Source organism: Pteropus alecto, unplaced genomic scaffold, assembly GCF_000325575.1.
Source record: "Pteropus alecto unplaced genomic scaffold, ASM32557v1 scaffold398, whole genome shotgun sequence".
Lineage (NCBI taxonomy): Eukaryota > Metazoa > Chordata > Mammalia > Chiroptera > Pteropodidae > Pteropus > Pteropus alecto.
In genome coordinates, this window is record NW_006442497.1 from 5,001,227 (window position 1) to 5,018,236 (window position 17,010).

Consider the following 17,010-nt stretch of genomic DNA (forward strand, 5'->3'; position numbering starts at 1 on the left):
TGGTAAAAGGGACTTTGCACATGTGTTGGTAAATTAAGGATAAAAAAGGGGAAGAAATTAAGATGTACAAATTGCCAGCTATAAAAAACAGTCACAGGGATATAAAGTACAACATAGGGAATATTGTCAATAATACTGTAATAACTGTGTATGGTATCAGATGAATACTAGACTTATTGGGGTGATCACTTCATAAGTCATGTAAATATCTAATCACTATATTGTATACCTGAAACTAATTGAAGAGTGTATGTCAACTATAATTAAGTTTTTCTTATAAATTAATTAATTAGGATATGAGATTGAGAGGTTATCCTGGATTATGTGGTTGGGGCCTAAATGTAATCACAAGTGTCCTTATAAATGGGAGGGAGAAAGAGATTTGACACAGAAGAAGACAACTGAAGCAAGATGTTACACTGCTGGCTTTCAAGATGAAGGAAGGGGCCATGAGCTAAGGGATGCAGGGAATGTTGCTCTAGAAGCTCGAAAAGGCCGAGAAATGAATTCTCCCCAGGGCCTCTGGAGAAACACCTTGATTTCAGTCCAGCGAAACTGATTTCAGATTTCTGATCTTAAGAAGTATAAGGGAATAAGTAAGTGCTGTTTTGAGCCACTAAATTTGTGATAATTTGTCAGAATAACAACAGGAATCTTACTCAAGTTTGGCCTGGGCTTTTGGGAGGTTTAATGGCTCCCCAGGTGATTCTGATACGCACCAAAGTATGATAACCACTGAACTAGATGAAAGATAAGATAAGGACATGCTGGCACGATTGCTTATGCAGGAAAAATGTATGGTGATATCATCCGGGAAGTCAGCAAGTCACTTTACTAAAGTGTGAACCATCTACCCATAGATTACTACACAGTGGCTTATCTAAGCACATCATAAAATGGACATGATTCACCATGGTGGCTAGTGTCCGTTCTAGTCTGAGCCACTGAATAGGCTAAATTTCCTTGGAATAAAGAACAATGCATATAATAGGCAGATTTTCTACAGAGCTAACTTTCTTACCAATACTGTCTTTCAAGGAAGAAACTGGCCAATAACTGAATTACATACAAATACATGAATTAGCACGTTCACATTAGCACCGTCAGGAAAAGGACTAAATTGCCCTCCTCTCTGTACTTAAACTACTAAAAACCAGTATAAGGATTGTTAAGATAGTTACTCCATTTGCTTTACAATCTATTTATTTATGATGAATGATAGATATAATTTATTTATTATTTATTTATGGTAGATAAATGGAATAGTATTATGGGAAGAAATTAACTCATTCTTCATAGAGATCAAGAAAAGTACTACTTGTACAATTTTGACAGGGGCAGCCCTCCCTCCAGAATGAGCATCTGCCTACTCCTGGGGCTTCCATGCTGGCTCATACATGATATCTTTACTTGAAAGCCATTCTACCATGAGCCTCCATGGTACTATGGCCAAAACTAAATTCGTACTTTCTCTTACTTTCTACTTTTAGCTCCCTACTTTGTCTTCCTTAGAGAGGAAGCTAAAGCAGTAGAAAAGTCAGTCACATTATAATCAGAAGACCTCAGTTAGAATTTCAGTTCTATCATGTGTAAGTGATGTGCCATTAAGAGGTCTCTCAGCCACTCTGAGCTTCATCTATAACAAGAGATAATATTGCCTTCGTAATGCTCTGATTAAATGAAATGACACAGATTAAAGTGTTCTGATTAAATGAAATGACACAGATTAAAGTCTTTAGCACGTAGTTGAGGCTTCACTGAAACTCAACTTTCACACATCACCTCTATGTTGAAGCTTCTCATATCTCTTATCTTTGGTCCTGTCCTCTCACTGTGCACTGGTACCATATATCCTACCATTTACTAAACACTTCGACTCGGATCTGTTACTGGCCCCTCGAACTGGACAAGTCCAAACTGGACTTATGATCTCCATTCACAAATCAGTGACTCTCTCAATTCCCCTGACTGTGTCCATCACAGTTAAAGCACCATCATTCCTCCACCTCCATCCTCTCTTCTCCAACTCTCATTCAGGCTCCCGTACCCTCAGGCCTCACACCTCAAACACAAGAGCCTTTCGGGTGGGCTCTCAAGTTAAAGCTCTGTCTCTCCCAAGCCATCATGCTTGTGGTTTGCAAATTAATCTATCTCCAACTAGATTCATCACATTAAGCCCTGAATAAAAATCTTCAAGCACTCTTGCTCAGCAGCCTGGTATTTATAATGGAAGAAGAGCCAGCTCCACCAGGCATGTAGATGACACGGATTCCCCGCAGCTCTGGTGTGCCTCACGTCAGTATGCAATGCATTGAGCAATTTCACCATATTACACATAAAAGAAATCTCTTGGAATAAATGGATCACAAAACAAAGTATTTTTAAAAGTAGCTACAGATAACTGTGAATTTTTTTAATCAAATTTCTTTACACAGTATTTAGTAACTACAATCTAAATCTATCACAAACCATCCTCAACTGAATTAAATATAACAATCCATTGATATTCAACCACTTTGCATGTTTTGTAATATTAAAATCATTTAACAAATATTCAAGCCTTCAGTATTCATACTAAATGGCAAATCTGGTAAATGTCAGACGTGTTCTTACCATTTTGTTCATCCAGCTCATTCCCAATTTCTTGCCCCATTTGTTTTTGGCGACTTATGATAGAGGAAAGGGCATCGAGGCCTGCATCCTGCTCTGTAAAAAAAAAGTAAAATAATTAACTAAAAACCAAAGGAAAACAATTTAAGGTCTAGAAATACGCCCAAATCTATAACACAATTCAGTATATGATTAAATCAGTTGGAAAGAGAGGAAAAACAGTTAACATTATTCAGACAAAATAAAGAAAATATTAAATGCCTACCTCATACCTTCAACTAAAACAATTTCCAAATGAATTAAATTTTTAAATATCAAAAATGAATATAAGATTTGACTACATAAACATTTAAATTATCCAATACTTAATACACAAAGAGCATGTACAAATAAATAAGAAAGACTTAATCTTCCAGTTTTTAAAATGGGCAAAGGATATAGACAGGAAATAAAAATGAAAAAGAATGCTAATATCCACGGTTAACTAAAGTGTGAAGAACAGGATGCTTCTAAGTACTATGTCACAGGAGGATAGTTAATATACTTTTCTAGAGAGCAAACTGTGCCTACCTTTTTACTCCATTAATTCCATGTCTGGGAATGTATGTAAGAAAACATCAGATGGTATGTAATGATGCATATACAAGGATATCCTTTGAAACACTGCTTCCTGTGCTGGTTATGAAGATTATTGTCTTTTAGCTCCAAACCAAATTCACCCTTTTCTGACTGCTCTGTAAAATGGATCTGTATCCTATAAATATTTTTTCCTTTGCCAGCTTTGTCAGAAGAGGGGACTAAAAAGACATTACAAAAAGGGTTTTGTTTCCTGCCCTCAGCTTGCTCTTTTGATAGGCTCCTGCAGTGCTCTCAGCTTCTTCAATATCTAGCTCCTTCAGTGTACAGTGGCCAGGGGCACCCCAAGGCCACCAAATTCTCATGACACACCACTTCCTTGGAGAATTTTATAATAGAGGGCTTTCATTTAGACACTTCTCCATGAACAGTATTCCCCAGTACCCATGAGGGTACATTCCAGTTGTGCACTACAGTGACTTCTCTGAAATCCAGTGACCATCCTCCCCACCCCCATCCCCGCCAGCTGTGCTGTCCTACATAAGATCTGCATCTCAGCCCTGGGGACATGGGGCACTTCCTTGGGCCTGAGGGACATTACATCTTACCTGTTATTTCTGTTCTCTTTACTTCTTGCCAGTGAATACCTCATTACTCAGATTCCCTGTTATAGTTAATAATTTTGTATATTACACTTTTCCTGTTCAACTTTCTTTCTCTTGATTGGACCTGCACTGATACATTTATAATAGTGAAAAACTGGAAACTACCTAAATGCCCAAACACAATGATTTGTTTAAAAGCGTATCGTATATTCATATAGTAAAACAATATATAGCCACTAAAAGTGATATTGCCCACGTATATTTTGATGTTGAAAGAAGTCCATGACATGTTATTAAGTACAAAAGCAGGACACAAAACTATAAACAATAAAATAGCATTTGTTTTAAAACTGAAAATGTATTACTTTTCTAGATTTTGAAAATTTAAAAAGAAAACTCAAGTTATTCAAGATTCTTTAAAATTTGATATTGATTTTTGATTTTTTTTTTTAACTAGGCAGTCTCAGTGATCTCTTTTTAAGAACCTATTCCTTTGCTTTCAAGTGCATTTGGAAGAACACTCTGAGGCTCAATCTAATGACTCTTTCTACCCAAGCAATATAGCAGATGAGGGTAATATGCCAATTGCAGCTTCATTTGTTCATGGGCTTTTTTAAAATGACTGCTTCACATAAAGAGACATCTACAAAAGCAGAAATCACAAAGGTCTTCTTATCCAAGATCTCATTAACATTTACTTATATTTTTTCCTTACACTTAACTCGTTAATTCGTCTGGAATTTATTTAAACTAATGGTGTGAGGTAAGAACCCCTTAGTGACATTTTTTGACACTACGTACTTTTTAAACTATATAAATGAACTGCTGTCCCCAGGGATCGTTCTAAGGGACCATTTTATAGCAAAATCACTTTATAATGAGATCTTTTTGGTCTTTAGTAACAACTTCTTGGATGGCCTCCAAGATAAATCTATCATCAACCTTGTGCTGTTATAGGATGACCAATATTATAGTAAAATTCCAAATACACACCAAAAATAATCTATATATAGGACTGACAGTCAGGTGTCAATGTGAATTAAAAGGTAAAACAATCTAAAAAGAGAAAAGGAGATTCTTCTACTGCTGTTAATAAGGAAAATCAAGTTATGAAGTTGCTTTATCTAGTAAGGACATAGATTATGAATGAAAAATAACTCAGCTGCACCCTTTTCTCTCAGCCTTGACTCACTGTCTAACTTAACTACCTAAAGGTTATCTCTCTAATGCAAAACAGAAAGAAGGCTAAAAATTCTGCTCCACTCAAATCATTTCTATAAAAATTTAGCACCTCTTCACTATGTTTAAGTGCTCCAGTAAATTTTCATTCCATAATCCAAAGACATAGGTAACTGAGATGCTGTGTATATAACAATCATGTTGATGACCTGGCTTCTCCAAGTCCTAAAGCAGCATCTCTAAGGGGAGATGGTATGATCATTTTAGAGACAATAAACCAAACAAAATGCTGCTACTTACAAAAACGAAAACAATCAAGAATTGTGCAGAACCACTACGTCATAATAATAGCTCATTACTGTAATCTGCCCTACCCTATCACGTATCTCAAGTTATTATATCACAAATGATTATTTGCAATTTACCATACTCTATTAATTCTTCAATTTCATTTTTTTTATTAATTTTTGTCATTTTTTAATATTTTTTGATATTTTTGTGGGGTTTTATTTATTTATTGTTAATTTTTTTAAAAAAGGATGACCTTTGTGCTACATAAAATGACCCCCTGAAGATGTCCATGTCCTAATTCCTGGAGTCTGTGAATATATGACCTTACGTGGAAAGAGAGTTTTGCAGTTGTGATTAACATTAAAGAATTTGAGATGGGAGATTATTCTGGATTATCCAGGTGACCTAATGTAATCATATGAGTCCTTAAAACAGAACCTTTCTCAGCTGCAGTCAGAGGGAAACATGAAGTAGGGTCAGAGAGATACAACTTACTGGCTTTGAACACTGAAGAAGGAGATCATGAGCCCAGGAATGTGGGTAGCCTCCAGAAAGTGGAAAGGTAAGAGGATGAATTCTCCCCTGGAGCCTCCAGAAAGGAACTCAGCCCAGCCAACACCTTGATCTTAGCCCACTGAGTCCCATATTGAACTTCTGGTCTACACAACTATAAGGTAATAGATTTATATTTTAAGTCACTAAGTTTGTACTAATTTATCATGATAGTAAAAAAAAACTAATATGATCATTTTTTGAAAATTTCTTTGGAATAATCAGGTGTTCGGTGACTTTCTATCTTTAGATATTCAGAAAAACCATCTTCTAACCAATGTCATATGATTGTGGGAGGATTATCTGGTGGCTGTAGATTAAAAATAAAGGGAGCCATCATACTGTATTCTTGTCAAAAATAACAAACTTGATTCTGATTAAGCCACTAAATCTAACTACCAGTTTACAGAAAGTATATGTGGGACAGAGGAATATTTTAATATATGGGGATACAAATAGCAAGATCTAGATGGTGGGGAAACTACTGGGCAAATGACCCTGTTTCTCCAACCAAGAAACTGTCAAGAAAAAAAGGAGAGTTGGCAAAGGTACCTATCTAGTAAAGAAACTTAAGGAACATATCAATGAGTTGTAATGTACAGATTATATACAGATCTTGAATTGAACAACCTGAAAAAAAAAAAGTCATGGGACAATCATGGAAATCTGAACACTGACTGATATTTGATTATATTAAGGAATTATTGTTAACTTGTTATGGGTGATAATGTCATTGTGGTTATGTTTTTAAAAAATAGTCTTTATCTTTTAAAAACATAATCTAGAGATATATTCTGGAATAATCACCAATGAAGTAATGTCTGAGATATTCTTCAAAAATAATCCAAGGGATGGGTACATGAGTAGACATGTAGGTGAAACAAGATGGACTCTGAGTTAATAACTGCTGAAGCAACTGATGAGTACAGGGGAGTCATTATCTTAGTCTCCCTACTTTTACATGTTTGAAATTTTCCACAGCAAAAAGTTATTGATATTTTAACAAGTAAATAAAACAGAGGGAACTTCCAAAGAACTGCAACCTCAGGCCTCTCTCTGACTGAGCACATGACAATGGTCCCAAGGGCTGGGGCTGTGTCCTCTTTTCCTATGTCTTTGTCCTAGATCTGAGCCCAACTGGTGGCACAGAGCAAGTACTTAATAAATGATGTTTAAATCGAGGAATGACTAGAGGGCCCTCTAGGTATGTAGAAATAAGAAATACAGTCTCTGCTAGACATATGAAAGGGCTTTTGGTCAATACAAGATAGCCCTCTGAGTTTATGTAGTAGAAAAACAGCTGATGTTGTATTGTCTGGTACCCAGAGAGAAGCAATGAAAAATTCTCACATTTAACATATAGGAGCTGATGAGGAGCAGTAAGGAACTAAAAAGGAAAAGATTAGGTCTAGCTGGATAAAGTTAATCACTATGTTAGAAAGACTCAGGGCGACATCTAAGCATAGATGTTTTTATTTTTGTTTTTGTTTTGAGATTTTAGTAAAGCAATCCTGATAAAAGTGACAGCTACAAGAAAGGGTTATCTTCAAAGAAAGTTGTCTGTGAAGTAATGATTGCAAGGGTTCAAAGATTAGCACTAAGATTTACCAGTGTAAAATGGAGTCTGACTAAATACCATCCCTATCACATGAAAATATTTAGAGGCCTAACAACACAGAAATCCAAAATTAATATGCAACTTTCTGCTAGAATCTAGACAGAACATTTATAGAATAATGGTAAGAATAGATGGAGCTAATTAAGAAACCCTATTAACAGAGACCTCCTGAGTAAACGATATTTCATACCTTCTCCAAGGCCTGCCATCAACTGAGACAAGGGTCTATACTAATCAGAAGGTTACCTTCTTTTGTTCTATCTCAGAGATTTTTTGAAGTGATCTAGTGATTGTCATCACCTCACCCAAGTACTGCCTGATGTCCATTTGTGCCTCCAATTACAGCTTAAGTAATACAGAAACCAAGATTGGCTAACCAGTTGTCATGAGGCATACTTCCTTTTCTAAGTTAGGAAAGGAAGGCATTCATTGCCTCGAGTCTAAGTTCTACCAATAAACTGTTATTTTAGGATGATTTTCAAAGTGTTTCCAAGGGTCAACTAAAGTACAGAAAGGCTAACAGATTCTATGGGCAAAAGGAAGTTAAAAATGACCCCTCATGGTTCCTTATTTTTATCTAGTGCAGGACCTAGCAATGCAGCAAAGCCATAGCAACCTCAGCATGGTACCAAGTTGAGGCAGAGGAAGGCTGATAAGGGTTTTATGTAAAGATTACCTCCATTTTTATATTTATCTTTGAAAATAAGCTTGCTAGGAAAGCAAACAGGGATATAGCATTTCAAAACACAAAGGTAAAAGTAGAAAAACAAACTGACCTACAATACATGCTGCTATCCTACTCAATTCCTTCATCTCCCACCGTTCCAACAAACTACAAAGGCCAAGAGGTTTTCAAAGGGTGAGCATCTCATTAAGGATGCTCTGTTTTGGAAACTCAATGACAAAAACTTGCAGGTACAGTAATCTCCAAATGTAGCACCTTCTCAGTGACAGGGATATTTTTCCTAAATGAAAACAGTTTTTCCTGGAAAAAGCAACAATGCCAGAAAAATCATTAGTATTATCTAGCAAGATACGCTTTTCAGGAACCATGAATCCTGAAGAGTTATAAGCACTGCAAACAAATGGTTATGCTATGTGTAAAGCTGTGTTGCTCTTAATTTTTCACTTTGTTTCAAGTATAACAATGGATGAAGTATGTAGAATTGAAGATATAAGGGAGGCACAGTGTCTCATTTACTAGATAATTTCACTGTAAAAAGGGAGTTCAAAGTAGAATTAGACTTCTGCTTCTGGCCAAGATGGATTGACTGACAAAATTTACTTCCGGCCTAAAACAACTGGAAAAGAAAAACACAAAACCACAAGCAAAATATATAAAACAACGGTTTCAAGACTCGGATGTCAGGAATTGAAGGACATTCCCTGGGAAATGGGAAACAAATGAGATGAGCTCTAGACTGCCTCAGATTATTGCCTTGGGACAGTTCCCAGGCTGTGGTGTGGGGATGGAGGAACCCAGGTGGAGCCAGGCAGTTTCCATGAATTGAGAAGAATCAAATAGGTCAAGGTGGTTAAAGTATGCAGGACACAGAACTAGAGAGGAGAGAGCTACGCAGAGAGAAGACCCTGGAAATTTGCACAGGGTCCATCTTGAGGTTCAACAGAGTGTTGATCAGGGGCTTTTATGTGAGGAAATTAACCTAGGCTAGGGTAAGATCCACCTGAATGGGTTAGAGAGAGTGATCCTCTGAGTGCAAACGGGGTTGGTCTAGTTCATATTCCCACTGATTGGGTCACCTCATAATTCAAAAGAAATCAGGCAGAGCACTCAGAATGGTTTTATTTCAGTACCAAGGTAAACTACCTCTAGACTAGAGTCAGCAAACATTTATATAAAGGACCAGGTAGTAAATATTTTAGGCTTGGTGGTTCATATGGTCTCTGGCGCCACTACTTAACTCTGCCATCGTAGCAGGAAAACGTCCATAGATAATACATAAAATGAATGAGCATGGCTGTGTTCCTATAAAACTTCATTTATGGAAGGTAAACTGTGAAGTTTATATAATTTTTATAGTCACAAAATATCCTTCTTTTGACTATTTGTGAACTACTTAGAAACGAAAAAACCATTTTTAGCTTGTAGGTCGTACAAAAACAGGTGGCAGGCCAGATGTGGCCAAACAGGTCATGGTTTGCTGACCTTTGCTCCAAAATAAACATTGCTCTGACCCACCTTACAAAGTAAGACCCAAATAACTTAACTGCATCCTAGAAAAAAAATCTCAATAATTTTTCTACAAATATAAAATATCCAGTACTGAATAAAGAAATGTCTGCTCTTAATGTTTTTATTCAACTCAGCACTGTACTAGGGTTATAGTAAGTACAGTAAGTCAAGAAAAAGAAATAAAAGGCATCCAGATTGAAATGAAGAAGCAAAATTATACCAAGTAAAAGACAGAGACTGTTCAGAGTGGATGGAAAAACAAGAGCCAACTACATGTTGTCTATAAGAACCCCATTTTAAATATAAAAACACATATAAATTAAAAGTAAAAGGACAGAGAAAGATAACACTGTCAAAAGAAAGCAAGAGTACCTATATTAATTTCAGATCAGACTTCAAAACAAATAAAAGTTATCAGGGATAAAGAAGGGCATTACATAATGATAAGGGAGTCAATTCTCTGAAAAGACATGACAATCCTTAACATTTATACACCTAACAACAAAGCATCAAACTACATGAGACAAAAAGTGAGAGAATTGCAAGGAGAAATAGATGAATCCACTGTCATACATGGAGACCTCCACATCCCTCTATCAGAAATGGACAGATCCAGTAGGCAGAAAATATTGAAACATAATTAAACTTAACCATACCATTAATCAACTGGACATAACAGGTACCTATAGACTACTTTATTAAATGACGCCAGAATAAACATTCTTCTCAAGCTTATATGGAACATTCAACCAAGGTAGAATATACTCTGAGCCATAAAACACACCATAAAAAATTGAAAAGAACAGAAATCACAACAAATCTGCTCTCAGACTACAAGAATTAAACTAGAAATTAATAACAGAAAGATAACTGAAAAATCCCCAAAGATGTAGAAATTAAATAATACACTTCTAAATAATACAAGTCAAAGAAGAAATCTCAAGGGAAATGTTAAAATATTTTGAACTAAATGAAAATAAAAACACAACTTATAAAAATGAGATGCAGCAAAAGCAGTGACTAGAGAAATTTATAGCATTGAATGCACAAATTAAAAAAGATCTAAGGTCAGTAATCTAAGTTTCTTCCTTAAGACACCAGAAAAGAGCAAATTAAATCCAAAGTAAGCAGAAGAAAACAAATAATAAGAATTAGAGCAGAAATCAATGAATTGAAAACAGGCAATCAATAGTGAAACCAAAGCTGGTTCTTTAAAAAGATCAATAAAAATTAATAAGCCTCTTAACAGGCTTCCTAAGGAAAAAAGAGAGGACACAAATCACTACTATTAGAAAGGAAAGTAGAAACATCACTACAGATCTCATGGACATTAAAAGGATAATAAAGAAATATGATCACTTTGCCCACAAATTTGATAACCTAGATGAAATGGACCAAATCCTTGAAGGACACAAGCCGCCAAAACTCATACAAGAAGAAAAAGACAATCTGAATAGTCCCATATTTATTAAAGAAATTTAATTAACAATTAATAGCCTCCCAAAACAGAAAGCATCAGGCTCAGATGGGTTCACTGGTGAATTCCACCAAACATTTCAGGAAGAAATTAAAACAATTCTCTTTTTCAGAGCATAGAAGCACAGAGAACACTTCCTAATTCATTTGATGAGGCCAACATTATCCTAATACCAAAACTAGGTAAAGACATTACAAGAAAAGAAAACTACAGACCAATATCACTCATGAACATATATGCAAAAATCCTATCCTCAAAAAAATTAACAAGTCAAATCCAACAATGCAGAAAAAATTATACACCATAACCAAGTAGGAATTATCCTAGGTATGCAAGGCTGGTTCAATATTAAAAGATCAATTAATGTAATCCATCACACTCACAGGCTAAAACAGAAAAATCTCATGATCATATCACTAGATGTGGGAAAAGTAGTTGACAAAATTCAACATCCATTAATGATAAAGCTCTCAGGAAACTAAGAATAAATGGAAACTTCCTCAACTTGAAAAGAATATCTACAAATGCCCCACTAAGCTAACAGCTTACATAATTGTGAGAAATACGAAGCTTTCCCATTAAGAACAGGTATAAGGCAAGGATGTCCCTGCTCACTTTTCAACATTGTACTGGAAATTCTAGCTAATGCAATTAGATAAGAAAAAGTATACATATTTGGAAGAAATTAATAAAACTTTCTTTGGTTGCAGATGACATGATTGTATATGCAGAAAATCTAAAAGATTCAACAGGAAATCTCCTGGAACTAATAAGCAATTATAACAAGGCTGTAGGATACAAGATAAATATACAAATGCCAATCACTTTCCTATATACCAGCAATGAATGAGTGGAACTGGAAATTAAAAACACAATACCATTTATATTAGCACCCCCAAAGAAGAAATACTTAGGTATAAATCTAACAAAAGATGTACAAGATCTATAAGAAAAAAAACTACAAAATCACAATGAATGGAACCAAAGAAGAACTAAATAAATGAAGAGATATTCCAAGTTCACAGACAGAAAGACTCAATATTGTCAAGATGTCAGTTCTTCCCAATTTGATCTATAGAGTCAATGTAATTTCAATCAAAATCCCAGAAAGTTATTTCGTGGATATTGACAAACTGATTCTAAATATTATCTGGAGAGGCAAAAAGACCCACAATAGCTTACACAATATTGAAGAAAACAGCAAAGCCGGAGGACTGATACTACCTGACTTCAAGATTTACTGTAAAGCTATAGTAATCAAGACAGTGTGGTACTGGTGAAAGAGCAGAAAGGTAGATCAATGCAACACAACAGAGAGCTCAGAAATAGACCCATATAGAGTCAACTGGTCTTTGACAAAGGAGGAAAAGTAATACAGTGGAGCAAAGATAGTCTTTTCAACAAATGGTTCTGAACATTCAAAGGCAAAAAAAAAAAAAAAAATGAATCTAGACACAGACTTTACATCCTTCACAAACATTAACTCAAAATGGATCACAGGCCTAGATGTAAAACACAAAACTATAAACTCCTGGAAGATAACATAGGAGTGGCAATGACTTTTTAAAAACATAATTCTCTTATTTTTTTCTTCGATATTCTTCTTTTCTTTATGTAGACCCAAGTTCCTGATCTATATTATTTTCCTTCTCTCTAAAGAACTTTAAAAACATTTCTTGTAAGGCAGGTCTACTGGCAACAAATTCTTTCAATTTTTGCTTGCCTAAGAAAGTCTTTATTTCTCCTTCAGTTTTGAGAGATAATTTCACAGGGTGCAGAATTCTAGGTTGGTGGAGTTTTGGGGGGTGAATTATTTCACTTCATTCCATTCTTGCTTGTATCATTTCTGAGAAGTTGAATATAAGTTTTATCTTTGTTCCTCTATAGGTGAGGTATTTTTTCCTTCTGTCTTCTTTCATAACTTAATCTTTGATTTTCTGTACTTTGAAACTGATATGCTTAGGCGTGTTTTTTGTTTGTTTGTTTGTACTTATCTTGCTTGGTGTTCTCAGAGCTTCCTGGGTCTGTGGTTTAGTGTCTGAAATTAATTTGGGGGAAATTCTCAGTCATTGTTTCAAATATTTCCTCTGTTCCTTTCTTTCTTTTCCTTCTGCTATTACCATTACACATATGTTACAACTTTTGTAGTTGTCCCACAGTCCTTGGATATTTTGTTTTTTATCAGTCTTTGTTCTCTTTGCTTTCCACTTTTTGAGGTGTCATTTTCTATTGAGATATCTCAAGCTCAGAGATTCCTTCCTCAGCTGTGTCCAATCTACTAAAAAGCTCATCAAACACATTCTTCATTTCTGTTAGTGTTTTTGATCTCTACATTTCTTTTCAGTTCTTTCTTAAGATTTCCATCTCTCTGCTTACATTGCCCACCTGTTTTTCAGTGCTGTCTACTTTATCTATTAGAGTCCCCAGCATATTAACCATAGGTGTTTTAAATTCTGGTCTGATAATTCCAACATCCCTACTATGTCTGGTTCTGATGCCTGCTCTGTCTCTTCAAATTAAATTTTTTGCTTTTTAGATGGTCTTTTTTTCTTAATAGCCAGACATGATGTACAGGTCAAAGGAACTGCTATAACCAGATCTTTTTACTAAAATGTGGTGGTGAGGTGTGGAGAGAGGGGCAGTATCATATAGTCCTATGATTAGGTCTCAGTCTTTCAGTGAGTCGATGCCTCTAGACTATGAACTTCATGAATGTTTCAAAGTTTTTTTCTCCCCGCTCTATGTGGGACAGATGGCTAGTGGGCTAGACTCAGGAATTTCCTCTCCTCTAGGTCATTTTGGCTGATAATACCTCAGCAGGTTAAGTTCTGGTTAACTAGCTTTTTCTGAGGGCAGACCTTGTTAAGAACAGAGTGCTCTGGCATATTCCAAAGTGGTTCCTTTCCCCCTCCCTCTGCCAGTAGCATGAGAGGATTTTTCTCTGATATTTGCTGTGAGAACAAGGTCAAGCTCTTAGATGTAAATCTCACTAAATTGTGGGGACTGCCTTTATGACTGGGTGCTCCTGGAGTTTTTAACTCTACACTTGTCCACACTGAGCCTCCAGCAATTCATCAATTACAGTTCAAGTTTTTCTACCCAGCACTCATTCCTGTGCTGGTTTCTTCTTGGGAGTCTCTGATTCAGCAAGCCATGACTCCCTGTGTTCACTTGTCTGTCTCTCCAATCTTGCAGAAAGCGATCTGCCCTGTACCCCGCCCTTCTATAATGGATCCAAGAGGAGTTGTTAATTTTCAGTCTGTTCAGTTTGTTACTGGTTGGTAGGATGGAGTGGCTTCCCTTACATGTGGAACAGGAAACTGGAAGTCTGGAAAGTACTTTTTAGATACAACGCCAAAGGCATGATCCACGAAAGAAAAAAAAAAAACTGATAAGCTGGAGTTCGTTAAAATTTAAAATTTCTGCTCTGTGAAAGACACTGTGAAGAAAATAAGACAAGCCAAAGACTGAAAGAAAATATTTGCAAAATAAATACTTAACAAAGAACTATTATACAAAATACACACCAAAAAACTCTGAATGGGCCAAAGACCTTAACAGACACCTCGCCAAAGAAGAAATACAGTTGGCAAAGGATATGAAAAAGATATGAAAAGATGCTCCACATCATATGTCATCAGGAAAATGCAAATTAAAACAATAGGATACCACTACACACATATTAGAATGGCCAACATCTAGAAACAATACTAAATGCTGGTGAGAATATGGAGCAACAGGAACTCTCGTTTATTCCTGGTGGCAGAGGGAGGGGGAAAGGAACCACTTTAGAAGACAGTTTGGCAATTTCTTATAACACTAAACTTACTCTTTCCATATGATCCAGCAATCATACTCCTTGGTATTTACCTAAAGAGTTGGAAAGTTATATACACACGAAGACACATGAAAAAGTTATATATGTATGCAGATGTTTATGGCAGCTGTATTCATAATAGCCAAAAACTGTAAGCAATCAACATGTTCTTCAGGTGAATGGATAAATTTAGTATATCCAGACAATGGAATATTATTTAGTGCTAAAAGAAATGAAAAGGCATAGAGGAACCTTAAATGCATATCACTAAGTAAAAGAAGTCAATCTGAAAAGGCTACATACTGTATAATTCCAACTGTATGACATTCTGGATAAGTTAGAACTATGAAGACCATAAAAAGGTCAGAAGTTGCCAAAGGTTGAAAGGGGAGGAAGGGATAAATAGACTGGGGCACAGAAGGCTTTAGGGCAGTGAAAATACTCTGATACTCTAATGACAGATGCATGTCATTATACATTTATCAAAACCCATAAATATACAACACCAAGAGTGAATTCCAAGATTAACTGTGGACTCTAGATGATTATGATGTGTCAAGGTAGGTTCACTAACTGTAACAAATATGCCAATCTAGTGGGGGACGTAGATAATGCATGTGTGGGGAAAAGAGGTATATGGGAACTCTGTACCTTCTAAATTTTGCTGCGTACCTAAGACTTCTCTAAAAAAATGAAGCCTTTAAAAAAAAAAGTAAAACTATCTTTATTCACAGACATGATCATTTATATAGAAAATCCTAGAGATTCTATACAAAACTGGAAGAACAAATCAGTTTAGCAAGGTTGCATGATCCAAGATTGATATAAAAATCAATTTTATTTTTATATACTAGCAACAATCAGAAATAGAAAACATTTTAATGCCATTAATAAGAGAATAAAATATGAAATATTTAAGAGATAAACCTGATAAAAATGTATAATACATGAAGAGTAAAAATTACAAGGCACTGCAGAGGAAAATGAAAGAACTAAATAGAGAAGCATACCATATTCAATGGATCAGAAGACTCAGTATTTTTAAGAAGTCAGTAATCACCCAATTAATCTAAAGACTCGATGTAATCCCAATCAAAATTCTAAGAGGTTTTTTTTTTTAGGAATTGAAAGATTCTAAAATTCACATGGAAATGCAAAATACCTAGAATATCCAATAAAATTTTGAAAAAAATAAAAAAAACAAGGTTGGAGGGCTTATATTACCTGACTTAAAGACTTATAAAGATACAACAAAGAGATCACAACAAAGATACACAAAACAGACCAACGAAGAGACCACTGGAATAGAATGCGGAGCCTAATATATGGTCAATTGATTTTGACAAAGGTAGAATAGTTCAGTAGAAAAGATAGTCTTTTTTTAAAAAATGGTGCTGTTCATATATCCAAATACAAAAAAAAAAAAAATTGAATTTCTATTTATACCTCACTATATAAAAACTTAACTCAAAGTAGATCATAGACTCAATGTAAAGCTTAGAACTATAAATTCCTAAGAAAAAACAAAGCAGTAAATCTTCGTGGCTTTAGGTAGTCAAAGATTGCTAACTGGACTTCATCGAAATTAAGAATTTCTGCTTTGAAAAAGATATTGTTGAGAGAATAAAAAATATATGCCACAGATGGGGAGAAAATATTTGTAAAACTGTATCTGACAAATGACATATAAAAGGGTATATAAAAAATTCTTACATCTCAATAATAAAAAAGAAACAACCCAATTAAAAACAAGCAAACAATTGAAACAGACATGTCACCAAAGAAGGTGCACTGATGGCAAAGAAGCACATGCAAAGATTCATTAGTCATTAGGGAGATACATATTAAGACCACAATGAAATGCAACACACACCTATTAGAATGTCTAAAATTTAAATAATTATGCTTAAAGAAGCCAGACGCCCTCTTCCCAAAAGGAGTACATACTGTATGATTCCATTTATACAGAATTATAGAAAATAGAAACTAATTTATAGTGACAGAAAGCAGATCAGCAGCTGTTCGAGGACTGAGAGAGAGACAACAATAAGAATTACAAAGAGACATGAAGAAAACTTTTGGGAATAAAGA

At 35.3% G+C, this 17,010-nt stretch overlaps 1 protein-coding gene across 2 annotated transcripts in view; it reads right to left on the reverse strand.

Annotated features, from left to right (window-relative positions):
- Positions 1 to 17,010, reverse strand: part of STX8 (syntaxin 8) — a 226,396-nt gene that overhangs the window by 160,160 nt on the left and 49,226 nt on the right. For both annotated transcript variants that reach the window (XM_015597349.2, XM_006922384.3), the window contains one exon: positions 2,614 to 2,706. In XM_015597349.2, coding sequence (XP_015452835.1) covers positions 2,614 to 2,706 — 93 coding nt within the window. The remainder of the gene's footprint in view (positions 1 to 2,613; positions 2,707 to 17,010) is intronic.